Genomic DNA, 15,697 nt, shown 5'->3' with positions numbered 1-15,697 from the left:
AACGAATAAACACACACCACACAACAAATGACCAGTGTGTACCCTGGATAAGAATAGGTACGCCGTATCCCTGCGTGTCGTAAGAGGCGACTAAGAGGGTTGGCGTCAGGAAGGGCATCCGGCCATAAAAACATTGCCTCAAAAAGAGAACCATGACAATTACAACTACATGTGGGCAGAGTACAGCCCGAAGTGGAGATTGGTTTCTGAGGTTTGGGACATGGAATGTAGGGACAATGACAGGGAGATCAGGAGAAGTGGTGGAAGTATTGGTCAGAAGAAGAGTGGACATATGTTGTGTGCAAGAGATGAGATGGAAGGGAAGTGGCGTGAGAATGGTGAAGGGTAGGCAGGGACAGAAATACAAGTTTGTGTGGCAAGGGTGCCCGGAGGGCGTGAATGGTGTTGGTGTCCTGTTTTCTGAGGAGTTTGTAGACAGTGTCGTGAGTGTGACTAGAGTGAGTGATAGGTTGATGATGGTGAAAATGATGATTGGAAAGCTCTTGGTGAACGTCATCTCGGGATATGCTCCACAGGTTGGTCGAAGCGATGAAGAGAAGGACAAGTTCTGGTGTGCGATAGAGAAGCTGATGGAAAACGTGAAAGATGAGGAAGTTGTTGTGGTAGGAGGAGACCTAAATGGACATGTGGGAAGAAGTATGGATGGTTTTGATGGAGTACATGGGGTTTACGGATATGTTGTGAGAAAAGGAGAAGGTGAAAGGATTTTGGAGTTTGCTGATGGAGCTGATTTGTTGATTTGTAATACTCAGTTCCAGAAAGAGGATAATAAGCTTGTTACATACACGTCAGGTGGGTTGACGACAACCGTTGACTACCTGATGGTGCGTAGGCGAGATAGGGGGCACCTCCGGGACACAAAGGTGATCCCGGGAGAGGAGGCTGTTTCACAGCACCACTTGGTTGTCTGCGACGTAAGGGTGAAAGGTGCGAGGAGAGCTCGGCGGGTGAAGTACCAACCGAGAATGAAGGTGTGGAGGTTGAAAGAGGTGACAGTAAGGGAGGCATTAAAAGAGAGGCTGAGTAGGGTCGAGGATGATGTGGTTGAGCTTGAAAGTGGTTTGATGTCAATGAAAGCTAGTCTGTTGGGAGCCGTTGGTGAGGTATGTGGATGGACAAAAGGACCACCGAGGCACTCGGAAACATGGTGGTGGGATGATGAAGTTGGAAAGAGGAATGACGAGAAGAGGAAGAAGTTCAAGGAGTGGCAGAAGGCGAAGGGTACGGGAGCAGAAACAGCAGAGCATGAAAGTTATAAGGCAGCCAGGAAGGCTGCAAAGAAAGAGGTAGCAAAGGCGCAGGAGGCATGTAGGAAAATGTTCGGAGAACGCTTGGATTCGGAAGAGGGTCAGAAAGCAGTATTCAGGATTGCAAAGCAGATAGCGAAAGAGAGGTTTGATGTGATGGGGGTGAGTTGCTTGAAGGATGAAGTGGGACAAATCGTTGTCGACCCAGATGGAATTAAAGGAAGATGGAAAAGATATATGGAAATGCTGTTGAATACAGAGAATGAATGGGATGGCAACATAGAGAGTAACCCAGTTTTAGGACCGGCAGAGAAGATAACTGAGAAGGAAGTTGAGGAAGCGATAAAAGCAATGAAGGGTATAAAAGCGAGAGGGCCGATGGGAGTTGTGGGAGATATGTTGAAGGCAGCAGGAAGTTGGAGTGTGAAGAGAATGACAGAGATCTGTAATCTGGTGGTGAAAGAAGGCCGCATTCCAGTGGATTGGGAACTGAGTACCCTCGTCCCTCTATACAAGGGGAAAGGTGACCCTCTGGAGTGTGGCTCGTACCGAGCGATAAAGTTATTGGAGCATGGAATGAAGGTATTTGAAAGGGTGTTGGAGAGGAGGATAAGGAAGAAAGTGAAGTTCGACGAAATGCAGTTTGGATTCATGCCAGGAAGAGGAACGACAGACGCGCTTTTCATTGTGAGGCAGTTGCAGGAGAAGTACATGGAGAAGAGGAAGAAGTTGTTTCTTGGGTTTGTTGATCTGGAGAAAGTATTCGATCGGGTTCCACGCAAAGTATTGACATGGGCATTGAGGAAGTTAGGAGTGGAGGAATGGTTGATCAGAGTAGTGATGGCAATGTACAAAAGAGCGCGCACAGCTGTAAGGATGAAGGACGGGAACAGTGGTGAGTTTGAGGTGAAGGTGAGAGTGCATCAGGGGTCGGTAATAAGTCCACTACTATTTGTAGCTGTGATGGAGGTGCTGGCTCAGAACGTAAAGGATGGTTTACCGTGGGAGTTGTTGTATGCAGATGATCTGGTGTTGATTGCGGAAAGTATGGATGGACTGAAGGAAAAGATGAACACGTGGAAGGAATGTATGGAGACAAAAGGTCTGAAGGTGAACATCGGAAAGACGAAGGTGATGGCAAGTGGTAAAGCATGTGGTGAGGTGGAAAGAACTGGGAAGTGGCCCTGTGCTGTGTGTAGGAAGGGTGTCGGAGTGAACTCCATTCAGTGTACAATGTGCGCTGAGTGGGTTCATCAAAAATGTAGTGGTCTGAGAGGGTCATTAACCAGTGTGGCAGCTCCATTCAAATGTAAGGTGTGCACAGAGGGAGCTGCAGATGGAGGAAATGTTGAGTTGGATCTTGGAGACGGCGTGAAGCTGGAAGGTGTGAAAACATTTTGCTACCTCGGAGACATGCTGAATGGAGAAGGTGGATCAGACTCGGCAACATCGAGTGAGATGTGCATGGAAGAAGTTTCGGGAATTGAGTGGCGTGCTGATGATGAGGGGAGTGTCGTTGAAGCTGAAGGGAAAGGTGTATGCTGCATGTGTGAGAAGTGTTATGATTTATGGGAGCGAGACATGGGTAATGAACGTAGAGCAGCAACGAAAGTTGGAAAGGGTGGAAATGCGAATGGTTCGACGGATGTGCGGAGTATCGTTGAGAGAGAGGAAGACAAATGATGAATTGCGAAAGATGATGGGAATAGAGCCTGTGATTGATGCTGTGAAGAGGAACAGGTTGAGATGGTTTGGTCATGTGTTGAGGAAGGATGAAAGTGACTGGTTGAGAAGAGTGATGGAAATGAATGTAGAAGGAAGTAGAAGACGGGGAAGACCGAGAAAGACTTGGCTAAAGATGGTGGAAGAAGACATGCGGGCAAGGGGGTTAACAAGGAGAGATGCAGAAAATAGGGCAAAATGGAGAAGATTGTCATGGGGACGGCAAGGCTAACCCCCGCTCTAGCAGGGAAAATGGCCTTTAAAATGCATGTTGTGTTGTTGTTGTATTGAAGGCTCCCAAGAGCACAGTAGCCTCCATAATTCTTAAATGGAAGAAGTTTGGAACAACCAGGACTCTTCCGAGAGCTGGCCGCCCGGCCAAACTAAGCAATCGTGGGAGAAGGGCCTTGGTAAGAGAGGTGACCAAGCACCCGATGGTCACTCTGGCTGAGCTCCAGAGATCCTGTGTGGAGATGGGAGAAACTTCCAGAAGGACAACCATCACTGCAACACTCCACCGATCTGGGCTTTATGTCAGTGGCCAGACGGAAGCCTCTCCTCAATGAAAGACACATGAAAGCCCGATTGGAGTTTGCAAAAAAGCACCTAAAGGACTCTCAGACTGTGAGAAACAAGATTCTGTGTGCACACATTGATCTATTTTTTTTTTCAGGATATCATGAGGCTTTAAAAAAATTTTTTTTAGCTCATTTAGCCAGCGGTATTTCCTATCTTTATTGTTTGGACAGAGAAACAAAATATTTTAATGTAAATACACCCAACCCACCCGTTGACCTATTTTTTTTGAGGGTCATATAAATGGGCTGACAGGCTGGATGTATGGAGTAAATTACTCGAGGTCACAAGGATGGATGGCTTCGTCATATTTTTTTACCGACAGCCTTAAGCTGTCCCAATGAGTGTACATTAATAGTAGAGATCCTGGGGGTATGCTTCCAGTGGATATCCTGAGGTATGTACACTTGGTAGACGCTGAGTGCCGATGGGTAAGTTGTGAGGAATGGTCTTTGATTTGTACAATCATGTGTGATGTTTTGATTGGGAGTTTGTTTTTTGTTAATATTTGGTCATTCTGAATGTTGTTGTAAGTATTGAGTTGCCTTGTGTAGTGGTGGCAGTGATTGGTTTTAATATACTTGGAGTACCAGCCAAGAAGGAAGTACCCAGAGGTGGGGTCAACGTTGGTATTTGAACAAGGTGGTTGGATTAGAGATGACCACAGCCGATTGAAAAGGGTCGGGGAGGATATGAAGTGGAGGAGAAGGCCAGTGAGGGGGCTGGCTTGCCTCTGTAGAGATCAGGGTGGAGAAAAATTTGCAGACAGATGTATGTGTGCCACCACAAAAATTTCTGAAGTCAGCTGTGACTGGCAACCTGGAGGTGGTGTGATTACGGAGATGATGTCCAACCAAGAGGATTAATTTGTTTTATATATATTCATGGTTGTTGCTGATATTTGCTTGTGTCTTGACCATTTTCGTTCTAATTGTTGTGGGGATTCATAAGATTGCTGTTAAGCAACACACTCCTCTCTAATCACCTCCATCCTCTTACTAGCAACAGTAATATAAGTCACCCATCCTCACCTGCCACTTAAAAGTCGATATAACAGACAATTACCTGTCATTAAAGAAATGCTTTTACCACAAGAAGATTTCCATAGAACTCCATTTCAATTGGATATTGAAGCGACGAAGAGTAAGGGGAAAAGGTTGTGATGTCAGCTGATAACGTGATGACAGAGCCGACGTTAATTGTTAGATAACAGAGGTAATGTTACAGTTTAATGATTTCAATGCCCACACCCTTTAACAAATTCATGTTCTCTGCAACGTGGTCCTAAAGGACCCAGCCCTGCATTTAAGAATTAAGGGTTGATGGAGTTGAAGGTAAAATGCCATTAAAAAAAAAAACTAATGGAGGTAGACAGTGACCTCTACTGCCAGATGCAAAGGTTTATAGGAAAGGTTCTTCTTCTTCAAACAATGGTTTATTGAAACGACTGGACCCAAATATACATGAAGTTTGGACTTACAAAAGACAGGAAATTCAAAACAGATGTGCAAAGGTGGCCACTGAGGTAAGGTCTTCCAAATCAATGTGGCTGCAGGCCAGTGGGTGTATGTGTGTTCGGAATGCATATCGAAAGAAACGGGTTGTGGACGGATTCAGACGAAATTTGGCAGAGTGGTTGTGTATGTGACGAGGACAAAATTAATAGATTTTGGTGAACATCTGAATATGGATTCGGATACAATAATTATATAATTTTAAGTGGTTCTTCACCATTGAGAGATTGAGTGATATATAACATGATATTTTTAAAAGTTATGGACGAGTTGTGAATAAACTTGGTGGATGAGTTGGTTAGGTGACAAGAACAAGCCGATTAGATTTTGGTTAAGGTCCGAACACAGGTCCGGCCTACCAGCTGGATATAAAACATAAACTCTTCAGCCTGGCGCAGGTATGTGTTCTACTGAGCTCCGTTCTAGTGTGAATATGTATTAACGACGTGAAGCTGTTCTGAGTTTATTTCTGGAGAAGACGTAGAGCCTGACATATTGGAGCTCCAACAGGTGGCGTCATCTCCAGTAATTTGCAGGCATGCCAACTGGTTTGGAAAGGGAGGTGCCTGGAGGTATTACGACAGGTAAGAACAAGTGAGTCACACCACTGCTGACTGCTTACAGGTAAAACACCACTGCTGTACATATGTATGTGTCATACACGCTGTACACACACACATTGGACACACGATTAACAATACATACTGCTACACACACACATACACACACACACACACACACACACACACACACACACACACACACACACACATATATATATATATATATATATATATTTATATATATATATATATATATATATATATATATATATATATATACACACACACACACACACACACACACACACATACACATACATACACACACACACATACTTCTATGGAACGACAAACGCGCTTTTTATTGTGAGGCAGTTGCAGGAGAAGTACATGGAGAAGAGGAAGAAGTTGTTTCTTGGGTTTGTTGATCTGGAGAAAGCATTCGATAGGGTTCCACGTGAAGTAGTGACATGGGCATTGAGGAAGTTAGGAGTGGAGGAATGGTTGATCAGAGTAGTGATGGCAATGTACAAAAGAGCGTGCACAGTTGTAAGGACGAAGGACGGGAACAGTGGTGAGTTTGAGGTGAAGGTGGGAGTGCATCAGGGGTCGGTACTAAGTCCACTACTATTTGTAGCTGTGATGGAGGTGCTGGCTCAGAACGTAAAGGAGGGTTTACCGTGGGAGTTATTGTATGCAGATGATCTGGTGTTGATTGCAGAAAGTATGGATGGACTGAAGGAGAAGATGAACAAGTGAAAGGAATGTATGGAGACAAAAGGTCTGAAGGTGAATATCGGAAAAACGAAGGTGATGGCAAGTCGTAAAGCATGTGGTGAGGTGGAAAGAACTGGGAAGTGGCCGTGTGCTGTGTGCAGGAAGGGTGTCGGAGTGAATTCCATTCAATGTACAATGTGAGCTGAGTAGGTTCATCAAAAATGTAGTGGTTTGAGAGGGTCATTAACTAGTGTGGCAGCTGCATTCAAGTGTCAGGTGTGCACAGAGGGAGCTGCAGATGGAGGAAATGTTGAGTTGAATCTTGGAGAGGGCGTGAAGCTGGAAGGTGTGAAAACATTTTGTTACCTAGGAGACATGCTGAATGGAGAAGGTTGATCAGACTCGGCAACGGTTGCCAGAGTGAGATGTGCATGGAAGAAGTTTCGGGAACTGAGTGGCATGCTGACGAGGAGGGGAGTGTCGTTGAAGCTGAAGGGAAAGGTGTATGCTGCATGTGTGAGAAGTGTTATGATTTATGGGAGCGAGACATGGGTAATGAACGTAGAGCAGCAAAGAAGGCTGGAAAGGGTGGAAATGCGAATGGTTCGGTGGATGTGCGGAGTATCGTTGAGAGAGGAAGACAAATGATGAATTGCGAAAGATGATGGGAATAGAGCCTGTGATGGATGCTGTGAAGAGAAACAGGTTGAGATGGTTTGGTCATGTGTTGAGGAAGGATGAAAGTGACTGGTTGAGAAGAGTGATGGAAATGAATGTAGAAGGAAGTAGAGGACGGGGAAGACCGAGAAAGACTTGGCTAAAGATGGTCGAAGAAGAAATGCGGGCAAGGGGGTTAACAAGGGGAGATGAAGAAAATGGGGCAAAATGGAGAAGATTGTCATGGGGACCGCAAGGCTAACCCCCGCTCTTGCAGGGAAAATGGCCTTAAAATGCCTGTTGGTTGGTTGTATATACATATATATATATATGTATGTATATATATATATATATATATATATATATATATGTATATATATATATATATTGTTATTGTTATTGTTCTCCGCCGCCCTTCTTACCCTTACCAGGAGGGGATTAAGCCCCTTGTTCTTTCTGGGCTCGGCGGAACCGAGAGACCTGAAATGCCTCTTCCGGGCAAATGCAAGGTAGGGTTTCGGGACCAAGTCTCACTCGTACCTAACTCCCTGCGCCGCCACGGAAGCGGGGAAGCAAGCCTCGCACGACCCACGTGTAATTTGGGGTACACCGAGCAGATTGAGTACCACGTGGTCCGTGCAGTCACCGTTAATTATTGGAACCCCATTCGAGCGGTTCTACTCGTACCACGCTTAGCCAATGAGGAAATCACGAGAACGATTGAATGGAAAAGGAAGAACACAGGTTTAATTATTATTCCCACACGTATGTACAATGATCGGTACGCAGAGACACAGAGCAGCACTTAGTCAGTCTTATTCTTAATACCCAGACTCGGGCCCGTCACACTCACACAGGGGATTGCAGGCAGGTTGATGTCCGGCCAAACGCGTCGACATGGTCGTCCAGGAACGGCCCCGTCCCGCTCTCCACGGTCCCAGCACATCCCGCGAAGATGGAAAGCAGGCGGTGGAAGGATCTTCGTAGCGCGTCTCCCGAACAAAAGGCAGCCGATGAGGTAAGAAAGAAAATACGCGTCTCTCAGTGCGGCTGGTGGTTACACAGCCATTATCACTCACGTAACTCGATGCACTGTACGCGGCTCGGCTTTAAGCTCAACCGAGCGTTGCTTTATATTAGCGCGTATCCTGGTTCATGCGCGTCTCTCGCCACTCGCGTATCTCTCAAAGTCCTCTTCGGCTCACCGCGCTGCTAGAACTCAACTCTCAACCGCTGGTGCTCAGTCCTTTCTCATCAGTCCTTTGACGCTCAGTCCTCCTGTGGGGTTTGCGCGACCGCTTATATTGATACGCCCCGAACCTTCTCGACCCCTCTCGAACCTTCCAACCATGCCCTGTGATGCAGTGCTGCCGCCACACCCTCTGAGCCCTGATTGGCGGCTCGCGCTTACCGTCAGCTCCTCTGCCGCCCTCATTCGGCCCCGCCCCGACCCTCCTAGGCCTGCCTCGTGTTAATTCGCCCAAAATGAACCAAAGTCCGCACAAAGAGGCATGAGGCTAGGGAGACAGGATAGACAGTAGAAGTAGGACCTATTCTCCTTACTCTACTCAACGCAGAACTAACATAGGAAAAGGACTAAGCTCACAAATACTAAGAAATAACTACACTATCGCAAGGCTACATGTTGCTTGTGTGACTAACGATGAGGGGGAAATTTAACATATATTATACTGACTGTACAAAACTCAAAACCTCAACAATATATATATATATATATATATATATATATATATATATATATATATATATATATATATATATATATATATATATATATATATATATAGTGTAACGAATTTGAGAAGTGTAACGGTTTTGAGTAGTGTGACAATTTTGGAGAAAGTGTAACGAATGTGAAAAGTATGGTTTTGTTGTGTGTAACACCCTCGTAATGTAAATAATGTTCGCAGCCGTCCTCCTAGTTAATTCCATGAAACTTACACACAGGCCACGATATATCTTTTGAAATAGTTTATTTCCTTATTCTATGTAGGCTAAATATGTGTTTCCCACTACATTGACTCTGCATTGCATCAAACGAAATAAAGCGTAGGCCCCTCCGATGATCCATGGCAGCTCAAGTGCCAGGGATTCCCCCACTTGAGCTTTCACAGCAACCGTTTATTGCAGTACTGAACTGCTGTGCAACGTGACGGCGCATTACCTGCAGCTGCTGACCGGTTTTCGCCATTTGCGGCCATTACGAACAAGGGGAGTGGCTAGAGAAGACGGGTCGCCCCCCTCGTCATAGGGGGGAGGAGTAAGTCGGCCCATAATAACATCTAAACCGCGTCCGTAACAATTGGTGTCGAGGAGTGGGATACGAGGCCCGAACCAAATTTTTAAAACGTATAGGAAAAAAAATTTTGGTCAAAATTACGAGCTGCCGAAATTTTGTTTTATAAAACCCGAATTTTGAGATCGCGCCATGGACAATCAAGGCGATCGGATGTCGGTGGGGGAGATAGACGGGTTAGGGGTAACCCAGGACTTAGGGGAAGAAAGGGAGGAGGAGAGCAATGAGGTGGTTGAGGGTGTATCAGACGCACAAAATGGCGTCCTCGCGCACGAGGTTTCGGGCGCACAAGATGGCGTCCTCGCGCACATGGTTGTTGCGGCACCAAATTTAGCCGCGCCCAGCCGAGCCAGAGATGCCAGAGTACATGCGAGTCTTTATGATTCAAATGATGGCAAAAATGGAAGTAATGAGGTACGAAGCGAGGGCTCAGAGTGAGCAATTGGGGGTAATGAGGGACGAAGCGAGGGGTACCGGTGAGGGGTTAGACAATAATTTTAAGGGATTAGACAAGAAATTTGGGAAGTTAGACGACAAATTTGAGGGGTTAGACAACGGGATAAAAGAGGTGAAAAATGGGTTAATGGGGTTAGAAAATAGGATGGAAGACAAATTGCGGGAAATAGGGGAACAATCTGCCAGGGAAATCAAACGAATGGGGAACCAGATAGAGGAGGTGCAAATCGGGTTAGAAAGTAAACTGGATGCTCAGAGGGATGAATTGGGACAGATGAGGGTGGCATCTACAAAAGAGATGGAGGAGATGAAAGAGGGGATACGACGAAGTGTAAGTGAGGAGGTTTCGGGGCTACGCGAGGAGGTAAAGCGAGGTGAGAAGCGTATGGAGAAAGAGGTGAGAAATGGGACGGCAAAGTTACAAGGGGGAATAGAAGATCTGACGGAGGAGGTGGAACAGCTGACGGAGGGACAGATGGAGTTAGTGGAGCAGGTTCAAAGGAACACTGCAGTACTAGGAGGGTTAAAGGCGACACAAAAAGAAATTAAAAATGACTTGATAGCGACACAGAGGCAATGTCAGATGGTACGTGAGGGACTGACAATGAGGTTGGACGAGGTGACAGAAGTAATGGAGACAAAGGACCGGCAGGTGAGGATGCACATAGAGACGGTCACGGTAGCCTTAGAGGACGAACTTGAGGAGCCGCACCGGGAAATAAAAGAGGTGAAGCAAAAATTAGAGGAAGTGGAAGAAGAGGTGAGTGAAATTAAGAAGGGATGGACAGAAACTAAGAGGGAGATAAAGGAGGAAGTAATGGCATATGTACAAGGTCGGTGCTCAACTTATGATGTGCGGCTCACTAACCAAATAAAGAGGTTGCAGGTGGAAAAAGAGGTGCGGAGACGAGGTGCCAAGGTGAGTGGCGAAATATTCGGCAATGTATATGATGTGAGGAAAGCTTCAGTCGGCTTGGGGGTTGCTATGGATCCGGGTGTTCGTGAAAGGCCGTTGGTGAAGTGTGCGACAGGTCTGGTGTGCGAAAAAAGAGGTGTGCGAGAATGTCCGACCATGGGGTGTGTGAGGAAAAAGTGCGCGCCGACCAGTGAGTGTGCTGTCAAGAGTGAGTCGGTCGTAGCGCGTGTGCGAGGGAGCACATGGAAGCGCGGTGTGGCGAGTGTTACGGAGGAAGTAACGAAAGAGTGTGCGCAAGAGGATGCGCGAGAAAGGTGTGTAACGGACAGGTGCATGGGGAAAGAGTGTGCTGTCAAGAGTGAAGGAGAATGCACGCCTGTGGTGAGAGTTACAGAGGATGTAACGAAAGAGTGTGCGCAAGAGGATGCGCGAGAAAGGTGTGAAGTAAGGGAGAGTGACACGGAGCGTGAGTTGGTTGTGACAGGTGAGCGAGGATGTACACCTGGAATGGAAGGATGCACACCTGGAATGGTAGAGCGTGTGTGGGAATGCACACTTGAGTTGGTCGTGAGGCACGTGGTTGGGTGTGCGAGTGAAAGCACACCTGTGATGGTCACAGAGGAGGTGACCGAGGAAGGGGCGCGAAGAGGTGTGTTGGTGAGGTGTGCGAGCGACGAATGTGTGCCAAGGTGCTCGGTGGTCAGGTGTGTGACCAAGTCGGTGAGCGGAATGAGTGTACCGAGGTGTGTAAGGAAAGGTACGAGGAGCATGGGAACAGCTGGAGGTAGTAGCAAGAAAGGGGTAGCGTATGCGTGTGAGCATGCAGGTGAGGCATCGACGGTAACCGGGTTAGCGGTTAGAGCGACTTATAGCCGAATCGGGCCCTCGGTGCGTGCCGGGCTTCGCGTGCCGCGAGAACCAGCGGGGATCCGAGCCACGGCGGGTTCGAAAGGACCGCCGTACGCGATCCACGCTGGGCCTCGCTTGGAACGGCCACGTCCGTGCTCCACTAGGCGGAGCGGGCAGCTCGATAGGAAGGGTCGTCATGGCGACCACTTTTTGTTGAGACGTGCCGGCAGGTCGAGATCGGGACATTGGATGGCTCCACGCCGAGGTGGTGCGTGGGATCTCGGCCCGGGTAAGCCCCCGTCCCTGCCCCGAATGCGGGACGTATCCAGCCGCTGGCACAAAACAACCCGCATTCATTGCTCGGCTGTACGAAGCCGAGCTTTAGAAGGGAATTGGCGCACCGAGAGGATCTAATAAGTAGACGAGTGATGAGGTTAGTGTTTTGGACCCAAAATTAGAAAAAGGCAAAATTTGATGATGGTACGGTGATTAGCAGTAAATGGCAAATTTTTGATTTGTTGGATTTGGACGAGCGAAATTGATAGTAGGACCTCCCCGATGTGGTGGGATGGCAAATCCACCATCCCTCACAGTCGGGGGGGGGGGGGGCAAAGGAGCACTAGCTTATGGGGTGTATGGCAGTGAAAACTAGCCCGGGTGGGTTAGGATATTGTGTGTAGGGACCTAGAAGATGACATTAGGTAACGTTAAGATTAGTTAGTGACAATGACCCCTGTAGTGGGGACGCAGGTAGAGTAGTGTGGATGATAATGATGTGGGAGCGCAATAGTTTAAAGGGGTGACTGGGAAGCGCAAGTTTCAGAGGGGAGTAGTTAGATGAGATGATGCCGTGTGTTTCAGGATTGAACAGGTGTGCAACTGAACAGGTGTATGGAGCAGTGTATGAGGGAGTAGTGGTGATTGCGTGTTGTGTTGACCAAATGGTCCACGAAGAAAGGAGGGTGCAGGTGGCACCAGGTGTGAGTGCACAGGTGTGCAACAACAGGTATGGAGAATGGTTGTGTGGAATAAATGGTATGGGATATATGGCGTATTGGGATGGATGGTCGTGGAGTGAGTATGGTGGAAATTGTGGAGTGGAGTGGATGGTGCGAAGGTGTGAATGGGGGAAGGATGGACCCCCATCACGAATACCCGGGGCGGGTAGTGTAAGTGTTAGGTAGAGGGTACAGGTAAATTGTGGTTGGATATTGGCATCTGTGGTGCGAGTGGAAGAATGATGTTTGGATGGGTGCATTAGTGTTGTGGAAATGGCTGGGCGTGTAGCCTGTTAGTGTGTGTAGTTGGTTTGGGCACTCCACCACTGTGAGGCTGTCGGCCAGGTGAGGCCGCAGGTGGGCTCTGGGAGCTGGTAGTTGTGGATGGGGCCCGAGGATCTGGAGGACGGACCCGGGTAGCCCAGTGCCAGAGGGCACCGAGTGGGGTGACAGAGCCAGGAGGGGCCTTCCCAAATTAGATAGGTTAGGTAAGGAGCAGGTCAGCTTGGGTGGCAACTGCAGTGGTGGAGGTGTGCAGGTGGGTAGACCTGCTGGCAGAGCTACACGTCACAGCCCAGAAATTGTGCAAGGGCACCGGGAGATGAATCGGGGGAGTGAGACCCCAAATTGAGAAGCACCACAGTTTGGGCAATGGGAATTGGTTGTTAGAACCCATAGTGTAAGTGGCCAATGGATTGGCAGGGAAAGACCCCGGGTAGTGTAAAGAGTGTTAAGGTCATTTAGAGGATAGTTAGGATTGGAGTCTCCTCGCACCATCTGCATCCACTCACCTGAGATGAGGTAACTCCACACCATGCCATGTTTTATTATTTTTCATTAATGCAAATGTTTTGGATTGTGAGACGCATCATGACGTGGGTGTGACATTGTGCGTAATTCCATCTCTCCCTCCTTATGAGGATTGATGATGAATTGGTGATGGCAAATTTTGAAGTAGAGGGATTGGAGACGAATTTGGTGTAGAAGGGAAAGATGGGGAAGACAAGACGTAGTGACGAATTTGTAAAGGTGTAAATTCTTGTAAATATGGGGTAAGGGCAAGGGTAGTGTAGGTGACAGGGGGGGGGTGACATACGGTAGGGACGAGTTTTTCTCACTTCGCTCTCCGTACGCACTTCACCCTGCATTGCCTTTATTGACGTGTACCCTTGTGACCTTACCCCTCGCTCATTTGTCTTCCCCCCTTTTGTCTCCCACTTGAGGACCTGTGCGCCATTGGGCGCCGAGGGGAGCGTGCGTGAGGTGGCCATTGTGCGCACGAGATTCCCAGAACCAGCATACATTGCGTTGATGTACCACTTTATGGACCGCTGTTCTGCGGCCAAGTACCACTGGATGGACCCCAGGTTCTGGGGCAGGGCACCTCTGTTGGAGACCGGCCATAGTGGCCAGGGAATCTTGCTTGCGGACCTCGGTAAGGCGGCACCTATGCCAAACAGGTGGACCACCCTTAGTTGGCCCCTGCGGCCCTAAATAAAAATGAACACAAGTTGTGCTTTTTATTATTTCCAAGTAGGCCGCATGAAGCCAGAAGACGTCGGGAAGAACATCGGCCCAGCAGAGAAAGAGAAGACCACCACCAGTTGTTTTGTTGTGTTTATTATGAACCGTGGTGACTGTGCACCGAGTGGTGCTTTGTGGTGCTTTTGGTGCTTTTGGGTGCTTTGGTGGTATTGGTACTGGTGCATCGATGCAATGCGTGCTGTCTCCTCCCTCCCAACAGGAATTTCTTTTTCTTGTTCCCTAAAAAGAAAAAGAAAAACACAGGTCCTGGGTTGCGTTGTAAATAAGAAATAACGTCACTGTAAATAATGCTCCCCACCGTAAATGTATAGGTTGAGAACAATTCCGTAATTCGGTTAGCTGTGGGCTTGAGTCTGTTAGACAGGGTGCAATGCAATAGGGGGACATACTTATTTGTGTTTTAAGATTGTCACACTCAGGGTCAGGTTAATTGTAGAGGGAATTACACCTACGTGTCACACTAAGTTAAAGTTTTGTAGGCCCGAGCACGGGCCTGAAGAAAGGAGGGTGCAGTGTAACGAATTTGAGAAGTGTAACGGTTTTGAGTAGTGTGACAATTTTGGAGAAAGTGTAACGAATGTGAAAAGTATGGTTTTGTTGTGTGTAACACCCTCGTAATGTAAATAATGGTCGCAGCCGTCCTCCTAGTTAATTCCATGAAACTTACACACAGGCCACGATATATCTTTTGAAATAGTTTATTTCCTTATTCTATGTAGGCTAAATATGTGTTTCCCACTAGATTGACTCTGCATTGCATCAAACGAAATAAAGCGTAGGCCCCTCCGATGATCCATGGCAGCTCAAGTGCCAGGGATTCCCCCACTTGAGCTTTCACAGCAACCGTTTATTGCAGTACTGAACTGCTGTGCAACGTGACGGCGCATTACCTGCAGCTGCTGACCGGTTTTCGCCATTTGCGGCCATTACGAACAAGGGGAGTGGCTAGAGAAGACGGGTCGCCCCCCTCGTCATAGGGGGGAGGAGTAAGTCGGCCCATAATAACATCTAAACCGCGTCCGTAACAATATATATATATATATATATATATATATATATATATATATATATATATATATATAAACACACACACACACACACACATACACACACACACACACACACACACACACACACACACACACACACATATATATATATATATATATATATATATATATATATATACACATATATATAAACACAAACACACACATGTTGTGCAGGGGAAGGTAAAAAAAAATTGGTTAAAATTGTAAATGGAGGGAAAAGACCATGGAGTGTATTTAATTCTTGGATGTTGTTCTGTAAATGCTATAATGGCCAATGTAAAAGTGTATTTAAGGGTCATCTTGGAAAATTGAACTGAACTTGGAACATTTCTTGAATGTTGAGACAAAAGTGCGGTGGATTGGTGAGGGAAGCGAATAAAAACTTACGGGGATTATGGGTAACCCAAATTGATTTACAAATTTGGGGATTCAAGGCTATGGAAGTCGCATGATGATCATGTGGTGGCTTTTTGGACTATTTGTCATGGCATTGTTTGTCTGGTGTGTGAAGGTGTGTGTTTATCAATTTTTGGGTAAAATAATATGG

At 47.0% G+C, this 15,697-nt stretch overlaps 1 protein-coding gene across 1 annotated transcript; it reads left to right on the top strand.

Moving 5' to 3' along the window:
• The first annotated feature begins 8,172 nt into the window (after positions 1-8,172).
• Positions 8,173-14,371, top strand: LOC144893089 (uncharacterized). The gene is made up of 3 exons (XM_078782739.1): positions 8,173-8,253; positions 13,655-13,988; positions 14,088-14,371. The coding sequence occupies exons 1-3, from the start codon at positions 8,173-8,175 to the stop codon at positions 14,369-14,371; spliced, it is 699 nt and encodes a 232-aa protein (XP_078638865.1).
• Positions 14,372-15,697: the final 1,326 nt, after the last annotated feature.

Source organism: Myxine glutinosa, chromosome 7 (genome assembly GCF_964187855.1).
Source record: "Myxine glutinosa chromosome 7, kmMyxGlut1.1, whole genome shotgun sequence".
Lineage (NCBI taxonomy): Eukaryota > Metazoa > Chordata > Myxini > Myxiniformes > Myxinidae > Myxine > Myxine glutinosa.
Note: the sequence above shows the minus strand (reverse complement) of the source record. Positions and strands in the feature narration are given on the sequence as shown.

Coding starts and splice junctions, on each gene's coding strand:
- LOC144893089 (XM_078782739.1), top strand. CDS start 8,173: ATGCGCGTCTCTCGCCACTCGCGTATCTCTCAAAGTCCTCTTCGGCTC. Junction 8,254..13,654: donor AACTCAACTCTCAACCGCTG/GTGCTCAGTCCT, acceptor GACATACGGTAG/GGACGAGTTTTTCTCACTTC. Junction 13,989..14,087: donor AATCTTGCTTGCGGACCTCG/GTAAGGCGGCAC, acceptor ATTATTTCCAAG/TAGGCCGCATGAAGCCAGAA.